The following is a 20,834-nucleotide window of genomic DNA, read 5'->3' as shown; positions in this document are numbered from 1 at the left end:
TCGATAATTCCCGCCTCTTCTGGGCATTGAGTGATTTTCGCGAAATATTTGTTTACCAATTGAATATTTTGTTAATAAGAGCCTTTTAGCGGCCTTGACAAGCAAGATGGCCAGTGGTTACAAGACGCCGCGAAAGCAGAACCTGAAATCCATCGAGAACCTTACCAACTCCGAAGACGATGAGGATTTGGACACGGCAATGGTGGAGGAGGATGTGGGCAGCAGACGTCGTTCCACCCGTCGTCCAAGTCCCACCAAGAAGTACCAGGCCTACAAGGAGCAGGCCAATGGAAAGGTGCAGGAGGAGCGCATAGTCGTCAACTATGTGGAGATGTCGGATGCGCAGAGCAGTGAGGAGCCGGAACAAGAAGAAGAAAGCAATGAGGATTCGGAGAACGCCGATCGTCCCACTTCCAAGGACCTGCATCTCATCCAAACCGACTACAATGTGGCCGGCACCAGCATGTTTGGCTTCAATACGCCCAAGAAACGCGATGCCATGGCCCTGGCGGCCCTAAATGCCACGCCCCGCACGCCCAAGACCCCAAAGACCCCGAAAACCCCACGTCTGGGGCTCAAAACGCCGGACACCAAGCGCAAAAAGCCCACGGATCAGCCAAAGACACCGGCCCATGTTCGCAGTCGCGTCAAGAATCGTGGGTAGTCCTTTTAGTCTACAATAGAACCCTGCGTGAATCATTCAATTTTTGTTTTATCATAATTTATTTCGATTTAAATCAGCGGCCGGCACACATACAATGATATTTTGTTTAATATTTGTATGAGTAAATTGCTCACTTAATAGGACGATGCCGAATGCTGATTTAAATGAATGAATTAATAATTTTTATAAATTTTTTAAATTCGCCAGGTTTTTTTTGTGCTTTCTTTCGAGAACAAAAAGTGGAGAATTTTCAACAAATCCATGTTAACTGCTTAGAAAATAAAATTCATGCAGATTTAATCACAAAATTATGGCCCTTTCTTCTTCAAAAGAAATTGTCATTTGAATTATTTCGGAATTAATGCCATTTATTCATTCAATTCTATTAAACTCAAAATTCTAATTGATTCATGCAGGGCACTAGTCTACATTTATGCATCAATAATACCTTATTATACCTTTCAGATATTGCCAAAATAGTGGCGGATTCGGATGAGGATTTCTCCGGCGACGAAAGCGACTTTCGACCCAGCGATGAGGAGTCCTCCGCCAGCAGCAGCAGCAGCAGTGGCAGCGATGCCGGCGACTCCTCCGCCGATGATGAGCCCAAAACGCCGGCTAAATCCCGTCGTGCCATTGTGGTGCCCGTTCTGCCCAAAACACCGTCGGCCGCACGGCTGCGACAAACGGCGCGGGCCAAGAAATCGAATGAGTTTGTGCCCGAGAGCGATGGCTACTTCCACTCGCATGCCAGCAGCAAGATCCTCACCTCGGATCACACCTTGGATCGCCTCAAGAATCCCCGTCTGGCCGCCGATCGCGTGTTTAGTTTGCTGTCCGAAATCAAGCTGTCCACGGAGCACGAGGCATCCATAAATGCCATAATGGAGGAGTATCGCTCGTACTTTCCCAAGTGGATGTGCATCCTGAACGAGGGCTTCAATATACTGCTGTACGGACTGGGCTCCAAGCGGCAGCTGCTGCAGGCATTTCACCGCGAGGTTTTGGAGAAGCAAACGGTGCTGGTGGTCAATGGATTCTTTCCCAGCCTCACGCTCAAGGATGTGCTGGACAGCATCACAGGCGAGATTTTGGACGCGGGCGTTAGTCCTGGCAATCCGCACGAGGCGGTGGACATGATCGAGGAGGAGTTCGCCCTCATACCGGAGACCCATTTGTTCCTAATCGTTCACAATCTGGATGGAGCGATGCTGCGGAATGTGAAGGCACAGGCGATTCTGTCGCGTTTGGCGCGAGTGCCCAACATTCATCTGCTGGCCTCCATCGATCACATAAATACACCATTGCGTTAGTTTTTAACCAGAAATTATACTGAAATTATACCAAATAATTAACTTTTCCCCTTTTTTTGCAGTCTGGGACCAAGGCAAGCTGAGCAGCTTCAACTTCTCGTGGTGGGACTGCACCACCATGCTGCCGTATACGAATGAAACCGCCTTCGAGAACTCCCTGCTGGTGCAGAATTCCGGCGAACTGGCCCTCTCCTCGATGCGCAGTGTGTTCTCCTCGCTGACCACCAATTCGCGTGGCATCTACATGCTAATCGTGAAGTACCAGCTGAAGAATAAGGGCAATGCCACATACCAGGGCATGCCGTTCAGGGATCTCTACTCGAGTTGTCGCGAGGCCTTCTTGGTCAGCTCAGATTTGGCGCTGCGGGCCCAGCTCACCGAGTTCCTCGATCACAAACTGGTCAAATCGAAGAGAAGTGTGGATGGCTCCGAGCAGCTAACCATTCCCATCGATGGCGGCCTGCTGCAGCAGTTCCTCGAGGAACAGGAAAAGAAATAAGCCAGCCAGCCAAGTAATTTTAGAACATATTAATTTATTATCTAATATTGTTAAATACAATTACAATTTCGCTTTTAAAAATGTTGTTGTCGTGTTGCTTGCACTTGTTTTGCCCATTAGTGCAGAGTTTCTTTCGTTCTTTGTTGTTGTCAATTTCTACACATTTAGATTGGCATGCATAAAAGTTCTTGGTTTACTAGATACACATTTTAGATGGCTAGTTTTGTTCTCCCCAAACTGATTTCGCTCCCAGAGCAACACAAAACTTAACACTCCAAGTGCTCCTCGATTTCGGGAATGACCTGACCGCAATTAGATTAAATTAGAGATTAGTTGAGGCGAAATAAATATGGCTAAGCAGGCCCAAATCATACAGCTCCCTAGCGGTCATCCCATCGTGCTCCCATCCCATCCATTCCAAAGGCTAATATCGGTTACCTATTACTATACAGACACGCACGTACACAGATTAAAGCATTGGACTTGTAACTAGGTAATTGTGCACTCGAAACAAAAGGTAATTGCTGCGACTAAGGCTAGTTTATTTACACTCTCTTGATAGCAAATCACATGCGAAGTCAATCGGAAGTACACATACAATGGAAATCGTTCATAGTTTGCTCCTATCAATATTAATTTACTTTATTGCAAAAATTCTACCCTTTCCTGAATACCTGAATTGTACACACCAAGTTTGCGATCTGCATTCTTTGCATCTGCATTCGCATATAAAAATGTAATCTCGTCTGCGCCGTATTTCATTTATATAATAGTTAGATAAATTGTTATCACGTTTACTTTACTCGTACTTTTAACCTTCGTTTGCGGAAAAAGTCGAAATGTTCTGAATCAATCAGAAGAGAAACCACCCATGAGAATCTCCCCTTTACAAAATGAATCGATGCATTTGTGGTTTTTTTGGGTTTTTTTGTTCAGTTTTTATCTGCTTACTATACACAAATTGCTACTGTTTGCTTTTATTTCGACAATGTTTTGTTTGTTTTCATAGTTTTGTACAACAAATTAATTACATTTTGCGCTTAAACAAAGAGAAACAAGTTTCCGATTTTAAATACTTAGGAAAAGAAAAGAGAAACGATAAAATTAGAGGTAAGGATAAAGGTAAATTAAAAGAAGTGAATTCAGCGATGAATATTGAAATATATAATATTGAAAATTATAACTTGGAGACAGTGGTAAACAATAAATTTATACATTCTCCTCAATTTCAAGGGGGAGGGCGTGGATTTTGGTGGGTGGGTGCAATTGCAATTAAACCTTGAATGCTTTGAAAATTGTTCCGAGTTTACATATACACAATATATAAATCAACTTCATTATCATATCCGTATCATTACTCATTTACTCGTTATTCATTAGTCATACTCATCGAATATACATCACAATCAAAGTGTACGCTTTGTAATTATACGCAGTAATCGGTAATCATAATCGTTATAATTATAATAATAATAATAGTTACGCTTTCTCAGTGAATTTCTTTATTTTGTTGTTGTATGTTTATGCCTTCGATTTTTTACTCTTTACTTTTTACTTTTTACTTTACTTTAAATTTAATTTATTTAATATTAATTTTCCGTTTTTGTTTTTTATGCTCTTTTTTTGTTTGTATTATTTATTGTTTTTTTCTTTTCTTCATTAATTGCTGCTTTTTGTTTCAAGTTGTGTTTGGACTTAAGATTAAAATTAATTCATAGTTATTACTCGTAAACATATTAATCATAGGTAATATTAAATCAACAAATAAAATACATTTAAAATCAAGTTTTATCAAATTGAATTAAATTACTTGAAATCGAAACAATAAACGGTGCTGCTTGCTCAGCTTTTGCTCCTGCACTTGCATTATCTTTCTGCTGTTGATATAATTTATTGAATTTATTGGGTTTGTAGTATTGCCGAATGCTCTCTTGAGGTTGACCGCCAATACATCGATCAAATATTTCACATGCCTGCTGCTGCATCGGTTGAAGTTCTCATTATTTCTATTGCAATTGTTGTTGAATCGATTGTTGGTATTGGTTTGTTGTTGGTTGTTGATTGTTGTGGGTGTACGGTTTTCTGCTGCTGTTGTTATAATTATTATTGTTGTTGGTGTGGTTGTTGCATTGTTGTTTCAGCTCATTTTCACGCGTTTCCTTGGTGGTCCAATTGGTGGGATTTGTTGTGTTGCGAGCGCACGAAATGCCTCCGCTATCAAATGTGAATGTGTTGTGATCATATTTTGCCAGCCGGAGGTTTCCATCACATCGGTGGCATGACTGTAAATTAGGTTAAAACCGATTGGTTAGTTAGTTAACTGGTTCTCGTTTGGTTTACTTTCAATAACTTACGTATTTATGAAATCTATCGTTTGTGCTTTCAATTGATCCGCACTGTGGAGATCAGCTAATATTAGTGTTTCGGCTGCTGTTTCTACAGAGAGATTGACGCACAGCGCCTCCTCGCACATCACTTTCAGCTTTTCGAGTGCATACTGTAAATATAATTAAAATATTTCATTAATAAATATATTACAATTTGGTTCGGGGGTAGACTCACCTTATCAGCAGCCGCTAGGAGATCATCAGCCATTTTTTCTAGATTGGGCGCCTTGCCCGTGTATATGAATCGCAGCATTTCTTTAAGAACCTCATGATCCACATCGGTTATGGCGACACGATTCAGCTTACGCTCCTCCATCTCATGCTCAAACATGGCCGCAAAGACATCGCTGCGCGCTGAAAATAAATTATAGAAAAATTAATTCAAATTCAATCAAGGAATAGATAAACAAATTATCAAGCATTCAAATATATTGCAAGAATTCTTTTTAAAATCAAATTTATAATTGTTTGACATTTTATAAAGAATTTTGTGTACAAAATATGCATTTTTTTTGAGCATGTATTTAATAGAAAAATAATTCAAATTTGAAAAATTAATTCAAATTTTATATATAATTGATTAAAATATAATCAAGCATTCAAATATAATGCAAGAATTAGTTTTAAAATCAAATTTTTATATTTTTGACATTTTATAAAGAATTTAGTGTACAAAATATGCATGATACTTATATATAATGGATTTTCCCATAATAAAATATTTTTTGAGGTGCTCTTCATGATATCTTACCTGCCAGTATGGCCTTGTGCGCCTGGAACTCTCGACCGCCCACGGAGAGCGTGACGTCGCTGAACTTCTCGTTGTCAAAGAGATTACCGAGATCCTCGGACAGCTTGCACTCGGGCACTTTGAACTGCACGATATTGGATTGTCCGGAGATGTTCACGCTGTCCGCCACGACGCTGACCTCGCAGAAGATGGTCAGCTTGTCTTCGGGCAGCAGGCCGTTGGCCTCGTCCAGCAGGAAATCGCGGCGGATGAACTTCTTGAAGCCCCAATCTTTGCCCTGCACAAAACGGTAAGCTCTGTAAGAAAATAATAATAATATTATTAGTAACTGATATTCAATAGTTTAGTTTACACTTACCTTTGGGATTCCATGGCTTTGGTTTCCTCACGCTTGGCATTCAATATGGAAAATTTGAACTTGGCTCTGACTTCTGATTTATTACACGAAACTAACAGTAAATATAATGAAAGGTAATCCTTGCTCTCCTCGTCGAGACCCTTGGGGTTAACCCGTAAACACCTGGTAATAGAAAATTCAATTTAATAATTTGTTAATTAATTTGTTGTAATTCTGTTTACTCACCATTTCAGTTTGTCATTAGCACCGGCTGAGAATGTGGACGATTTGAGTACTTCACCCATCTCCTCCCGACAAAAACTAAAGTTATTTATGGTCCACATATAACTAAATTTAACCACTTTGACCTAAGGATGCGGAAGAAAGAAACGATGTAAAGGGTTAATAATATTATCCCATGTATTATCTATCCAACCAGCTGTACCACCACCTGTACCTGCGCATTCACAACGGAAATGCATTTTACCGGTTTTACAACAAAATGGATTCAGTTTACACAAATTCGTGAAATCCGATCGGTTTTGGTTGGGCTCAGTTGGTTTGCAAATCCATAGGAATGCCGAAAAACCCAAAGGAAATTTAATCCATTTCGGGGGGATTTACCTGCGTATAACACCAGTTCTCGGCGACTGGCGTATTAACTTCCGGCAAGGGCGGCGAGGGTACACGGCTGACCGCCATCGTGCTACTGGATGCGTGCAGGTTCGAGGTGACTCTAGCTGTTTGGCTTGCCTGACATTCGTTCACCGGCAATCTGCAATTAGATTAAGGAGAAATAGTAGGGATTAGTTGGGAATAGTTTAGAAATAAACAGTTCTAATATATAAAAGTCGTACGGTGGTTGGAAAAAATAATCCATTGTTATAGCCTACTAGGTTCCTATACAAGTAAATTGGTATAAGAGCATATTTGAAATTTAAATTTATTTTTCTTAAATTCATATAGAATCTAAGGGTCACCTTGGCTCTTGTATGAGATCCATGATGCTGCGCTCGAATTCAACTTTGACGAAATTGCTGTCGGAATTCGAGTGCCTGGCCAAAAGATTGAGCAGCTTCAACAGCAGCGAGTTCTCCAGCTTGCCGCCCGTTAAAAAATAACACACACAAAATCACACAGAATACAGACACTATTTAAAATTATTCTATATATTTTTTAGAGATATTTGCTAATTAAAACGATGGTCGAGACACAAACGCATGGACAAGACGAAACGTAATGCGCCAAAAAGTGCAGCGTTCATAATGGCTGATAAAATGGTTCGAAATCCGTTATTCCGCACAGAATAATCAGAGATTAACAGAGAACGAGAGATTTAATCCAGATAAAGATGAAGCTTTCGAAGCTTTTCAGAAAACCGTTCAGAGATTGCCGAAAACAAAAAATAAAACGTTAACGTTCAAAATATCACAAGAAGAAAACACACAACCGTTGCGCAGGAGCAGCGGAGGAAAACTGACTGATGGACCTGGAAAATCTCGGCAGGAAGGAGGATTTAAGAACGCTGCAGATGACAACAAACAATGGACCAGGAAAATGTTGGCCAGGAGTGGAAAATTGACAAACAATGGGTCAGCCAGCCGTTGAGGGTGAAGGTGAACGTGAGCTGTGAGCTGCGAGCTGCTCGCTCACCTTATAAAGTATAAAGGTGCAAAATAAAGGTGAGCGGAGTGCGGAGAGCGGTGCGGGGGGAGGATGATGGGCAGGAGCAGGAGCAGAAGGATCCGACACACAAAAGCAACAATAACAGTCCTTTTCATGTGTGTTTTGAGTCGCGCAGATGCAGATGGAAGACGGTAAATGGCAGAGGAAGCTGCGTTCTTACACGCAGAGAAAAAAAGTCGGAATAATAATAAATGAGAAGTAATTTTAAAAGATAATTTTCTAAGAAATATTTTAAAAGACTGTTAATATTATCCATAGTTATATATTTTCTTTAAACAAATTGCTAAGTTAAATTAATATAAAACTGTAGAACTTTTAAAGGATGTATTGAAGAAATGAAGTAATAAATAAATTAATAGTTAATTTATTTAGTATTTTTTCATACATGTATAAAAAATATAGAATATTTTTTTTTTAAGGTATGAAATAAGATTCCATTTATTAAATAATGTTGTTGAGTAATTTAATCAAAAATAATATCCAGTTCCTAACTCTTAGATTTTGAAACTAAATCAGTGTAATAAAGGTCATACCTTTTGTAAATATAATGGGATATACAGAAAATGATTTCCAAATTTTAAGGACCTCAATTAGGAACTGTCATCGATTTCTTAATTTTGTTTTTGCCTGTGCACAACCAAGCGCAGGAAAAAGTCGGAAAATCTGTGCAAGGCTGCGGCACACGAGCGATTTACAGCTCAGCTCAGCTCGACAAGGTTGAGATTTTCAAGGTGCTGCCCGTTTTCTGCGGCTGCTGGCGATTTGATGGCCATCATCAAATCCAGCTGAAGGACCTTCAATGGGCCTCGTGTGCGTGAGAGTGTGTAACTGTGCGAGTGTAACTGTGAGCCATCAAAAAGGTTGACGCAGCTCGTCAAGGTGAACAAACCGTAGAGCGCGTTTTTAGCACTCTGTAGAGCCGCTTTATTCAATTTTTAGTGAGTGTGCCTTAATGTTAATGACATTGATTTGGCATTGGGGCCTCACTCAATCCCTCTCCCTCTCCCTCTCCCTCCATCCAAAATCTACCTATACCTCTCTTTATCGCTCTTTCAGCCACCAAGGGCCCGAGAGCCCAAGAGCCAAACATTTTTGTTTTGTTATGACATTGAAAATCATTTGTTTGGCGCCACAAGGCGAATGACAAAATCACACACAAGTTTTGGGGCGAAAAGAAGGTTAAGCTTGGGAACCAAAAAGCAGTCAGAACTTCATAATCGAATCAAGGCAGCCAAAGGTGAAAAGTATGACTCATCAGAAATAGAAATATCATTCGAAAGAAAATATTTTTGTAATTTAAGTTGCTTTTATGATGATAATTTAGATTGTAATCCTATAATTTCCTGGTCTTAAGTATAAACAAAAAAAGTTTATAAACACCTTCTCCAAAAACCTTATATTAATCATGGTCATAGCTCAATTCAAAAAGTCAATGTAAATAAATTCAAATTGTTTGGCAAACACACACCTTAGGTAGAAATTCCCCGTCTCCAACCTTTTCCCCTAGTCATTCCATTAGTTTTGCTTACTTAGCCACCAGAAACCATTAGTTCTGCTGCAGAACAAACCCACATATAGAATGTGAGTATGGTCCAAAGGATCTGAGGGCCAAAAGGTCTGAACAAATATCCGCCAGCTGGGATGCGACGAATGCATTTGGTCATGGATCGAAGGAATCGAAGAATATTTCGACACACAGATAGGTAGAATTCTTCTCCTTGGGGGTCCCGACATTTGTGTGGGCTCTTCGATCAAAAAGACTGAGAATTTTTGACAAATGAAGGGAGAGCACGCGTTAAAATAAAATTTAATAAATTGTTTTGGCCAGGGAAAACTGGTTTGGACAGCTGCTTATTGAGAAAAAACGAAAGATTATTGCTTTCCACCCAAAAAAAAACTAAAAAGAAAAGTTATATAATTTGCCAGCGACTCGCTTTAACGCTTTCCACACTTCCGGCAACTTTTCATTAGCATTTAAATGAAATTTGATAAAGGCACTAGCAACAACAACAACAAAAGGCAATAATAAACGAAACGAACAGCGGCAAAAACAACAACTGAAAATGGTGAAAATTTTTCATTTTTTTTTACAACAAATTATCGCATGGCTTTTCACTTGGCGTTTTCACCAACAACAAAAGCAGCAACAAAGGCTCCTTTCACTCGCCGCCTAAAAACAACAACAAATGAGTTGAGTGAGTGAATAAAAAAACGCTTTTCAGTTGTCGCCGTTGTTTTCGAGCCAAAAGGAAACGCTTTTCTTTGCTTTTCTTTTGGTTTTTACATAAATGCGGCGCCGCCGTCGCAAAAACACAGATGCAAAGATACATTTTTTTTTTGTTTTTTCATCTTTCAGTCGCCAGCGAGGGAATGAAGAAGAAGAAGCCGCAGCAGCAACGGCGGCAGCAGCAATTTAATTTAAATAATGTGAACTTTCATGCCAATGAAAATGATTTCAAAAGAGAAACTCAACGCAGCAGTCCAACTCCCAAAACAAACTCGACAACTTCACTTCCGCTACAAATGCAACAGAGGCAACAACACCGGGCAACGTGAAAAGACAACAACATCTTGAACAACGAAAAACAACAATGATGACACCCACCCAACCGAAAGAAAATGGTTGGCTTTGGCACAAGAAAAATTAATGGATTGTGGGTTAAGAGGGGGTTAATAATGAAGGATCAGTTTAGGGACTTCAAAATATTATCTTAAAAAATTAAATGGTTTATATGTTCAACTTATAATTTTTGGATATTGGATAAACTATAAATAAAGTATAGATATAAGAAATACAACCCCTACATTTAAGATTCGAAAGGTAATCCATTGCAGCACAGGTATAAAATGTATTATAATTACATAGATATTAAAACACAGGTATTGAAACCCTTAATTTCCATAACCTCTTGACATAAAATATGACCAAGGTAATCCCAAAATTTTTAGAGTGTGCTAACCACTCACGACAATTCGAAAATCTTTCTCCAATCTCCCCGTGGAGTGTCAACAGTTTGACGCATATTAATTTTAAAAACTCCCACGCTCAACATTTCTTTCGGTTTCTTCGCTTTGGCTGGGTTTGTTTTTTTTTTTTTGGTGGGGTTTCGTTTTGGGTCTTTCACTCAAGAGTCGGTCGTCGATTCGATGCGTCGTCGTCGTCCATTTGCCTTTGGAGTTACTTTGTAGTTGGTATTTCTGCGGAGGGAGAGAAAGCTCAGGCCCCCAGCTTGGCGTCTCGCTCTGTCTCGCTCCAACTCTCTGCTGCTCTCCCATTCGCACTCGCAGTCTGCAGTTTTGCTTGCAGTTTTTCGTGAAAGTCGATTCGCAGTGGTTGTTGTTGTTGTTATATAAAGCGTACGAAATCATGTAAGTAGAGTGAAATTTGCCTGCTGTTTTTTTTTTATTTCTTTTTTTTTTGCTGTCTTGTTTGGCCTATGCGATTGTTTTTCGCACTAATGAAAACAATTGAAAGTTGTGGAAAATTATGTTTCCATAATTATACCCTTAAATGATTCGACTTTTCCATTGCATTGTTTACATTAAACCAATTAATGGATCAATAAACTTTGTAATAAGAGGTGGAAATTAAGGATACAACATTATTATATCGATTTATAAAACCGATCTTGCAAATCTGATCTCATTTTGAGAAATCTGCAATGGACAACCATGTCACAATAAAAATCACGTCCTATTTTTCACGCATAACTTTTAATGTTGTTAATTTTTACATAACTGCTGTTGTGCTTGCTTTTCGGATTTCAAATGCTAATCAACGTGTGTCACACTTTGTGTGGCCAAAAAACTAGGCCGCCACAAGCCAAAACGATTTTGCTACATTTGTTTGTCACTTTGTTGGTGTTTTTGGTTTTGTTTGGGGATTGCAGCATAAATGAAAGTTTGTGCTTGTGTTAATCACAAATAATAATGAGGGGAAAACATATTTCGATTACGTAAAAAATAGCGACAGGCAGTATGAAAAATTAGGTGTAACTATTTGGGTGGTTGGCACTGTACTGGTAATAAATATTACAAGGACTAAGAAGATAATTCAATTTTAAAATCTGACCAAATAAAATGTTAAGAAATATCTTAAAGGAATACTCATCATAATAAAAATTATATTATTATTATATTATTATATATAATATAAATTATCATGCATCTCTTTTTGCCTTCTTTTCAAAAAGTTACGAAATGATTTCTTAAATTAATGAAATTTAGAAATATTTACTCCATTAAAATTTCTTTTAAATATTCCTATCAAAATTATCTTTATTGGAAAATGCAAGTACTGAAGATTTCCAATAAGATATAATTTTTTAAAGTGCGCAGGCGCGTAGGCGTTGGGACTTCGACGCAGGCAGCGCAGTTGGCAGAGAGTTTCACCAAAAAAAAAAAAACAACAACAAATAAACCCGAAGCTAAAAATACGAGAAACAAAAACTAAAACCCGAAGCTTAAAACGAGAGCAAGTTTGCTGACAGCGGAACGAGACTTTATGTAATCGTAAAAACTTGTTTGATGACGTAGCTTCAGGCCGAGCTCAAGAGATCTGTATATTTCTCTCTTAACTGAACCTCTCTTAACTCAAAAAAGCATGTTGCCGTTTTAGCGCGTGGCTTAAAATACATATAGACATACTCTCGTACTCGTACATATATCACTTTTTACCAGCTGCTTTTGTTGGATAATAAATTTTCACAAGCAAACAAGTTTTGCGGGCTGAGCAGAGCAGAAATGAAATCAATAAATTAATAATAAACCACATGTTGTGCCCAATTTTCATTGAAACGTTTCGGGCCAAACTTTTAGCTTGTTTGCATTTTGCCGCTTTTACCTCTTTCTCTGCACTTTCTAAACAAATTGTGACTGAGAGAGAGAAGAAATTGGCTTTCATGCGTTTTCACATTTTGTTTTTGTCGTGCTTTCTTTTTTCTTTCTTTTTTTTAGTGGCGTTTTGTTGGGATTTCTACTACTTTTTCTTTAGGCGCAAGCGTCGTGATCTTGTTGGCTTAAAAGATCTTCTTTTTTATTGGCTTAGAAATTCTTGCCTGATTTCTTCGAGAGATCTGTATCTGTTCTAAATAAAATGTGGGTTGAGTGAAAGACTGGGGCGAGATTTTCGGTTTACGATTATTGGGTGAAATGTGTTAAACAAAGTGAAAACTCTGCTTGGCCCAGAGTTCAATTATAGTAAAAATATAAAAAATGTTTACTTGTTTTTGGTTTAACAGGCAGCCAGCTATGTTAATGATTTAATTTCGCTATTTTTGAAAGTTTTTCATTTTAAATAATTTAATAAACAACAAGAAAAATAAAATAAAATGGAGAGACTAAAACCAGCAAAAATTGGAAAGTTGCAGTGCAACACAACACGATCAGTTAATAATTGCTTGAATTCGGGCTTTGTTGGGGTAAGGAAATGGATTAGTCCCGAAAAGTTTATTGCATAATGTTGCAGCAACATGTTGCCGTACCACAAAGCAACATGACCAACAGCCCTTTCACAGTGAAAATCAGTCAAGCAAACTTCCCGTCTCTTCCCATTCGAGCAGATAAAACACAAAAACCGCATAGCGAGACCAAAGGAAAGGCCTCTTTAGACCCTGTATTCGAAACTCAGGAAGGGGTTTTGGTTTTGGGGTTAAAAACTGTAGTTTCCGCCTTATATATCAAAATTTAAAAGTTGGAATCAATTTTTTTCAAGGTTTTAAAAACAAAATTGCTGATATGATTAACTTTTAGATTAAATTTACAAAAAGGTTTTAAAAATTATATCATTATATTTTGAATGATGAATTTAATTTTCAACTTTAAGTTTCCGGAATTACTAGAGATTCGTAAATATTTTTTCCCAGAATAAATTCCTTATAAAAGCGTAGTTATTTTCAGAATAAAGTAAGTATGTTTTTCCATATAAGTATATTTAAGTAAGGGTGCAGACGTCAGTCGAAATCCAGCTGATAAAGAGCCAGTCCGCAATCAACGGCCCATGACTCAGATTTGCCAGTCGGCGGCGGCAGCGGCGTCTGGGACAAAGAACATTTTTTGTTCGAAATACTCTCTGTGTGGATTATCGGGCAATTTGCAGCAGCAAGGCCAAAGAAAATGAGCAACAAGTGCACGAAATTCAGAACGCAGCCCTAGTGAAAAGTGAATAAGTGTATGGGAGAAATAATAATAATAACAATTACTGGCACATGGTCAAAAGCATTAAGAAAGAAACCAAGCACGAGCCATGGTCTCGATTCTGCAGCTCTCTTCTTCAATGACAAAGCAGCAGCTGTTGTTGCTGTTGCTGTTGCGATGTTGCTGCTGCTGCAGCTGTTTGCTGACCCCAAATGACAAAGGTTGGCACGCAAGTCGCCCACGCCCATTAATTAACCGAAAATTGAGAGCCACTCAAACAAAAAAAAAAAAAAGAAACATAAAATACAGTAGAGAGAACGAACCCCCCTCCATCAGCATTTTGTGTTTACCAAATTGTTATATTTCTCTGTTCATCTTTTTGAGGTTAGGCGAACGCCTTTTGGGGTCACCGTGTGAAAGCCAGCAACAAGAACGAAAAGGAGAGCAGCATGTCGGCGAGAAAGAGAAAGCCTACGCGCAACGAAAGAGATAGCTAGCGATATATAGCCGCTATTAAGGGTGGCTGATACATATAGAGAGGGAACTTAATTACTTAAGTTCTGTGTTTATTCGCCCCGGGGAAAAGTTACGACATTCTCCAGTTCTCGATGGGGCGGCGAAATGTAGTGTAACGGCTGGTTCAGGGTGATCAATAGAATTAGTAAGCAAATCATCGAGTTTCCACACTAAAGAAACCAATTACTTACGCAAGTAAGGTCATCTCAAAAAACCATCTAGGTTACCTCGAGGTTGCTAACTATAACCGAAACGAACTCTCGGCTATACACAACAAAAAAAACTACAAGTCATCAAAATTAAATATATATTTATACAGCTCACACAAGCCATCATCGAAATGGCAAAGAAACTTTTACAAAACAAACTGTTGTTTGTTCGGCGGTTTTGTTTGTTGTGGCCGTCGTTACTCAAGGATGTGACAATGGTTACTCGAAATGCGGCCCAGAACGTAAGTAGTTCAGGGTGCCAAAGGTCCTGGGAATTTAACTGGGTCATCAGCACACCACTCTGAACCACACAACACATCTCAAGTGGATTTTCGTTTCGTTTCCAATTGGAGGGCTAACGATTGTTGGCCAGTTTGCGATACCAATTACTTGTTGCTAAGCCGGGCCAATTGGAGGACCTTTCGAATTCGGTCTTGGGTTATTCGAAAGGTTTTTATATGAGCAAATTTTGAAGTAGGTACTCTGTATTACTTTAGATATTAATTAATATAATCCATTTGCAAAACCTTTTCCGTGTATAAAGTAATACACAATTGCTTTTTAAGTGTTTCTTACGATAATTTGCATTCACTAATTCAAAAACATTTCGCAACCAATCAGATAATGCTTTAAAGTTCAACTTTTGTCATTTACTGATCGGCAGACATTCAAGACCACCTACTTATCATACAAATAGTATGCACTTCCCATAGCTACTGCTATTTAAAAGTACGTGTAAATGGCTCATATGCACAAATGCCAATGGCTGGCATTTAAGCGGCAATAATATTTATGTAAATTTATTTAGTTGCCCTACCAAGAACTATTCCGTTTTCTTTTAATTAGCGTCGAACACTCAAAAAAGAGGAGAAAATCTCGAGTAAATGGGCCAATTGGAGTGGTATATTTACCTTTTATCACAGAAATTTGCGGCGGCGTTACAAAATTCCTTAGAATTGGGGCATTTAACTAATAATACTAGGCACAGAGGAGATTGTTGTGGTTGCTGTTGATTGTTGTTGTTGCTGCTGTTGCTGTTGCTGTGGTGTTGATGATGGCTGCTGCTGCTGTTGCTGTGGTGATGGTGTTGCTGCTGCTGCTGCTGCTGTGCAGGATGGGCGCAATTATAATGTTGCTGTTGTACCGACGATTGCTGATAGGATGAAGATGATGATGATGTGGATGCAGATGCGGATGAAGAGGATGAGGATGCACTGAGGGGATTGTGATGTTGCTGCTGGTTCAGATGCCGCCTGATGGACTGATTGATGCGATTCGTTATGGAGTTGGTCAGCGCCGAATGATGGCTATGCAGATGGTGAGGCGAAGAGGATGAGGAGGATGATGATGAGGCAGCCACAGAGGAGGAGGCTGACGAGGAGGAGGATGAGGCGGCTCCAAACAGGCGGCTGGCAATGATGCTGTTGCTGTGGTGATTGCTGTTGCTGCTGCTGCCGCCGTTGTAGTGCGTATTGCCCGCACAGGCGCTGCTGCAGTTGTTGTTGTTGTTGTTGGAGGAAATCGAGGAAATCGCACTCGACGACGGCGAGGGGGCGGACCGCGTTAGTATGTGTTGCAAGTTGCTGCTGCCAAATGCCGCCTGCAATATGTTGCTGGGTGTTGCCAAATGCTGCGCCAGTGTTGCCGAGCCACTTCTACTGGTTGCTGCTGCTGCTGCCGCCGCTGCAGTTGCTCCACTTTCGTAATTCAGGTGACCCAAATGCTGTTGCAAAACTGAAGGCGCAGCTTGCTGTTGCTGCTGCTGCTGCGGTGGTGTTGCTGTTGCTGCTGGCGTGTGTGGGTGGTGTTGCTGCTGCTGCTGTTGCAGCGACGATCTGCGCAATAATACTGGTGGCGTCGATATCAATTGCTGCAGGCGACTGCAGTTGCCGCTGCTGCTGCTGCTTGCCGCTGCTCCTGTGGCGATTGTTGCTGCCGTTGCTGTTGCTGCTGCAGATGTTGCTGCTACAGATGTTGCCGTTGCAGTTGCAATTTCAGGCACATTCTGCGGCTCTCCGTTCTCGCAGCAACAATTATCGCTGGTAGCAGGTTGCTGCTGCTGCTGCTGTTGCTGTTGCTGCTGCTCTAAATTCTCATTTTCATAGATTTCATGCACACTTCGCTTTTTCTTGATTTTCACATAGGGCTCAAACATTTTACAATTTTTATTGCAAACACTTCACACTCACACACCTTTTTGAATTGGTATTTCTGTTGTTAAAAAATATACAGATTCTCGTGGTTTGTAAAAAATTGCTCAACTTTTGTTTGGGGTGCTTATAAATTTTTCATTTGAACAAATCTCTTTGTTGCCACATGCCGTTTGCTTGTTATTTTAGTTGCCTTACGATTTGTATAATTTTCGAGTGTGTGCTCGATTTTTTTTTGTGTTTCGAGTAGTATTTAATTTGTTTCCTTTTTTATTTGTTGTATTTGGTGGGCGACACACGAAGCGAGAGAGGAGGCGAATTGAATCCGAATCGAGCGCTGACAAAACGAACGAACCGCTCCGCTTGAAAGTGCGCGTCGAAATGAGCTAAAATTTGAAAATACAGAAATTTCCGCCGTCCACTCTCGACGCCGACTGCGACGCCGACTGCGTTTGCGGCGCCGGCAGCGCTGCCCGTTTCAGTTCTCACTTCGTTTCATTTTCGCTTTGTTATACCCGTTACTCGTAGAGTAAAAGGGTATATTGTATTCGTGCAAAAGTATGTAACAGCTAGAAGGAAGCGTTTCCGACCCCATAAAGTATATATATTCTTGATCAGGGTCACTAGCCAAGTCGATCTAGCCATGTCCGTCTGTCCGTCTGTCCGTTTGTCTGTCCGTCTGTCCGTCTGTCCGTCTGTCTGTCTGTCTGTCTGTATGAACGCTGAGATCTGGGAAACTACAAAAGCTAGAATGTTGAGATTTCCCACACATATATTCTTGGGCTTCCTACGCAACGCAAGTTTATTTCAGCCGGGCGCCACGCCCACTCTAACGCCCACTAACGATTTTAAAATCTGTCTGGCGCCCACACCTTTAAAGACTTCCAAGAAGTATAAATGCAATTTTGTGGTATATATTTATACCTATCAAAATGTAGAAGACATTTTTCAAATCGGACCATTCATTTAAAAGTTATACGCAATCAAAATATCTACATATATCAATCTCCCTCGCACTCCCTTTAGCTGAGTTACGATTATAGTCGAGACATCAACCCGAGTACAGCGTTCGCACTCCCTTTAGCTGAGTGACGGGTATTAGATAGTCGGGACACCAACCCGACTATAGCGTTCTCTCTTGTTTCGTTTCGTTTCTCTCTCTGCGTTTCACCATGTAACACACGCACACCTACACTTTCGTTTCGCTTTGTGTGAGGTCGATGAGCACATATGGTGGCGAATGGGAAAGCTGCGGGGGAGGGGGTCGATAAGGAAGGTACCCTGTTTCGGATCCAAATTTCTAGGATAATGATCACATTTTAGAACTAATTTGTTCTAAAATATTAAGTTTCTAGGACAGTGACCATTAAGAGCTAGGAAAAATCTAAAAATAAAAAACAGTTGACAAATATAAACATGCCAAAATTGACTTTCATTGTCCAATTGGAAATTCCAAAACAATACAATTTACTATAATAATATAAGACCTTCCCCCTGTTAAATATACCTTAATATATTAACATACCCCTCTACTCTACGATTACTGGGTATCAAAAGGAAGCAACCATGTGAGTGAGAGAGAGGGGGAGAGCTGGAGAGAGCGAGAGAATACAGCGACACTGAAAATCGAGCGCAAGTGCAAAGAGCGAGAGAGGTTGCGAGAGCGAATGAGAGAGGGAGACAGCGTTGAGGGCCAGCTGATAAATGGTTGCGCGTGTGTGGCGTACATTGCGTATACGCGTTTTCGTTTTCGAGTGTGGGTGCGCGTGTGGTCGCAGGACGGAGGTTACTTTTGCCGGCGGTCCTTGGCGTGGCGATAAACGGTAATCACTTGGTCACAGAGGCGGTCCGATCCGGTGGGTCCCCTGCCCCTTGATCACCTAGCCTTCTGTCGCGTCCTTCAAGGGCTTCCTATTTATACACATACATACATACATTCCCATACGCACAGGGCTATCGAAAATGCGGGGCTACGGAAAAGTCATCAAGGAGTATAGGTACCATCTGAATGGCCTCCATCACCATACACTTAAAGAATATATAGACAAATATGTATTCTTGTCCTTGAAGAGCTTAAATAAATATGTGGTTTTTAAGAAATTAACCATGTTTAACAAACTGAGAGTTAAACTATTGCCAATAAGATTTTAAAATAAAATAATACCTATTCTAACACCCAGTTTCTAAAAATTCGGAAAGATTTCATCTTGATTTTCAGCTAGTCATCAGAAATATTTTTTTCTTTCTAACATAACTTTTAATTTAAGTTAAGAAGAGACTTGTTTTTTTGAGTGCACCCTGCCTGTTGTTCCTTCAGGAACAGTTGACATTGGAACGCCCTATCGACGCACATCGCCGGGGAATGTAAGCTGTCGTCCTTTGTCAGCAAAGGTTTTTTTTTTCCCCATTTTTTGGGTGGCACATTGTGCTTGTACTCAGCTCTGAGCTTGTGTGTATCCAAATGGGGCGTTGTCGTTGTCGGTGGCATTAGCCATCCAACTACGAGTATATAGGAACCAGCAACACATGTCGCTGGCAGTCGCCCATCATCACAAAACTCTGGCAGGGCCACCCAGCTGCAGATTTTTCTTTCAGCCGGCGTTTTCACTCCACAATCCCCCCACCCTCAGCCCCTCACTCCAAATCCACTTCATCCACTTCCCACTTCTTTCCATTCGATCCATGGCAGGCCGCAGCAGTTTTCCACTTGCAACAATTGCATCTGCAATGGCAACAACTACTTGGGTGCACTGAGAAGAAATCAACAAGATTGCTACAAAATGTTGAATGTTTTACAGCAGATGAACATTTCAAATATTTTTTTATTTTCTAGAAGTCCTGTAAGTTCTTAAAGAGAATAAAATTCCATTTTAATTGGGTTGACTATTATAATAAAAATTTGACAAATTTTCAGGTAAATTTTAAAAAGTTTTATATTTATTAAAACGATTGGTACCTACAATTAAGAGAGTTACAAGACTATTTGAACACTATTTTTTTAAATAGGACATAAAATATTCCACTTTAATAACAATTACAAAAAAAGAACTAAAACACGGTAAGTTTTTTTCAGTGCACGACGGCAACTGCAACTACACTTCACATGCCACCACTCGGCACATTCGTCTCATTTATGGCGTGCAAATTAGCATAGGGCCAAAAGGGCTTCGTGTGTGTCCTTTTGGGCCGCGATGGCCACACACACCCAAATCCCAAGACCCAAAACCCAAGACCATATCCCGTGTCCGGATCGCATCAGTTTCAGCTTCTGTCCGCCTCGCAAATCATGTGTGTTGTTGAGTTTGTGTGTGGCTCCGTAAGTGGTAAGTGAGTGCTTGCCTGCTCATTAGTTAGATGGTCTCCTCGTAGGCAGTTCAGTTCCTCCTGACATTGCCAGAATGTGTGAAAATTGGACAGTAATGCGATGCGGCCTTCCTTGTAGTTGCTGTTGGTGGTTGGTTGGGTTGGTACATAAGACCATCACCCTTTGAAGTTGCGACGCTGGAGGTGTTGAAAGTAGCAACTACGATTTGTGGGCGGGGGTCGGCAGCTTGTGAAATTGGTTGGGTAATTGAGTTATAGCCCAAAAATTCCAGCTAGCTTGGGCAGCAATTGTGCTTAAAAATGTCAATGGAGATCTTTATTTAAAGATCTCTATCGAAATTCTTATAACCTAATTGAAAGCTTAATATCTTAATATTTATTTAACTTCTTAATTTTAATTTAAATACTCAGAATTTCACCATGAAAGGTTTCTAAAGGTTCACGGACTATTCAATAAATCAACAAAAATTCCAAGGCAAACTCGCATAAAAAAATACAATGAAAGGTCTTTTTTTTATTTCGCTATTTTGCGTATGTGTGTGTGCGTTTGTTCAATCATCACGATCAATTTCAAAGTTATCACCGCCCACTCGGCTAATTATGCCACAGTGGCTATATAAGGGGCGATATATCCGAACGTATGTTAATATTTGAAGCCGATTTGCTCATCTTTGAAATCAAAGGCCGACGGAGACGGACGTTCAGCGACCTTTGGGCATTTTGATTTTCGATCCGCCAAACTGAAGGCGTTCGTTCGGCGGTTCAACTTCCTTTCGATTTTTGCGGAAACATTAAACAATCTCAACTGGTTCACCTTTCCACTTAGTCATTGAATCTTCAATGAGTCTCAATTTCATTGGGAC

General features: G+C 40.0%; 2 protein-coding genes across 3 annotated transcripts; one reads left to right on the top strand and one right to left on the bottom strand.

Annotated features, from left to right (window-relative positions):
• Orc2 (origin recognition complex subunit 2) lies at positions 1-2,557 on the top strand. Its single transcript, XM_017145772.3, has 3 exons — positions 1-656; positions 1,130-1,972; positions 2,040-2,557. The coding sequence occupies exons 1-3, from the start codon at positions 107-109 to the stop codon at positions 2,474-2,476; spliced, it is 1,830 nt and encodes a 609-aa protein (XP_017001261.2). The 5' UTR covers positions 1-106; the 3' UTR covers positions 2,477-2,557.
• An 880-nt stretch (positions 2,558-3,437) lies between these two features.
• Positions 3,438-17,035, bottom strand: rdx (BTB/POZ and MATH domain-containing protein rdx). 2 transcript variants are annotated; one of them, XM_017145768.3, is made up of 8 exons: positions 15,409-17,035; positions 6,576-6,726; positions 6,198-6,319; positions 5,973-6,134; positions 5,615-5,910; positions 5,039-5,217; positions 4,831-4,973; positions 3,438-4,758 (listed from the first exon to the last, which is right to left on the bottom strand). In XM_017145768.3, the coding sequence occupies exons 1-8, from the start codon at positions 16,650-16,652 to the stop codon at positions 4,614-4,616; spliced, it is 2,442 nt and encodes an 813-aa protein (XP_017001257.2). In that variant the 5' UTR covers positions 16,653-17,035; the 3' UTR covers positions 3,438-4,613. The 2 variants fall into 2 exon arrangements, with proteins under 2 accessions (XP_017001257.2, XP_017001258.1); XM_017145769.3 differs by lacking the exon at positions 15,409-17,035 and adding an exon at positions 6,932-7,161.
• Between the last annotated feature and the right edge of the window lie 3,799 nt (positions 17,036-20,834).

Source organism: Drosophila takahashii, chromosome 3R (genome assembly GCF_030179915.1).
Source record: "Drosophila takahashii strain IR98-3 E-12201 chromosome 3R, DtakHiC1v2, whole genome shotgun sequence".
In the NCBI taxonomy this organism is placed as follows: domain Eukaryota; kingdom Metazoa; phylum Arthropoda; class Insecta; order Diptera; family Drosophilidae; genus Drosophila; species Drosophila takahashii.
The sequence above is the reverse complement of the archived record's forward strand: the minus strand, read 5'-3'. Positions and strand labels throughout refer to the sequence as shown.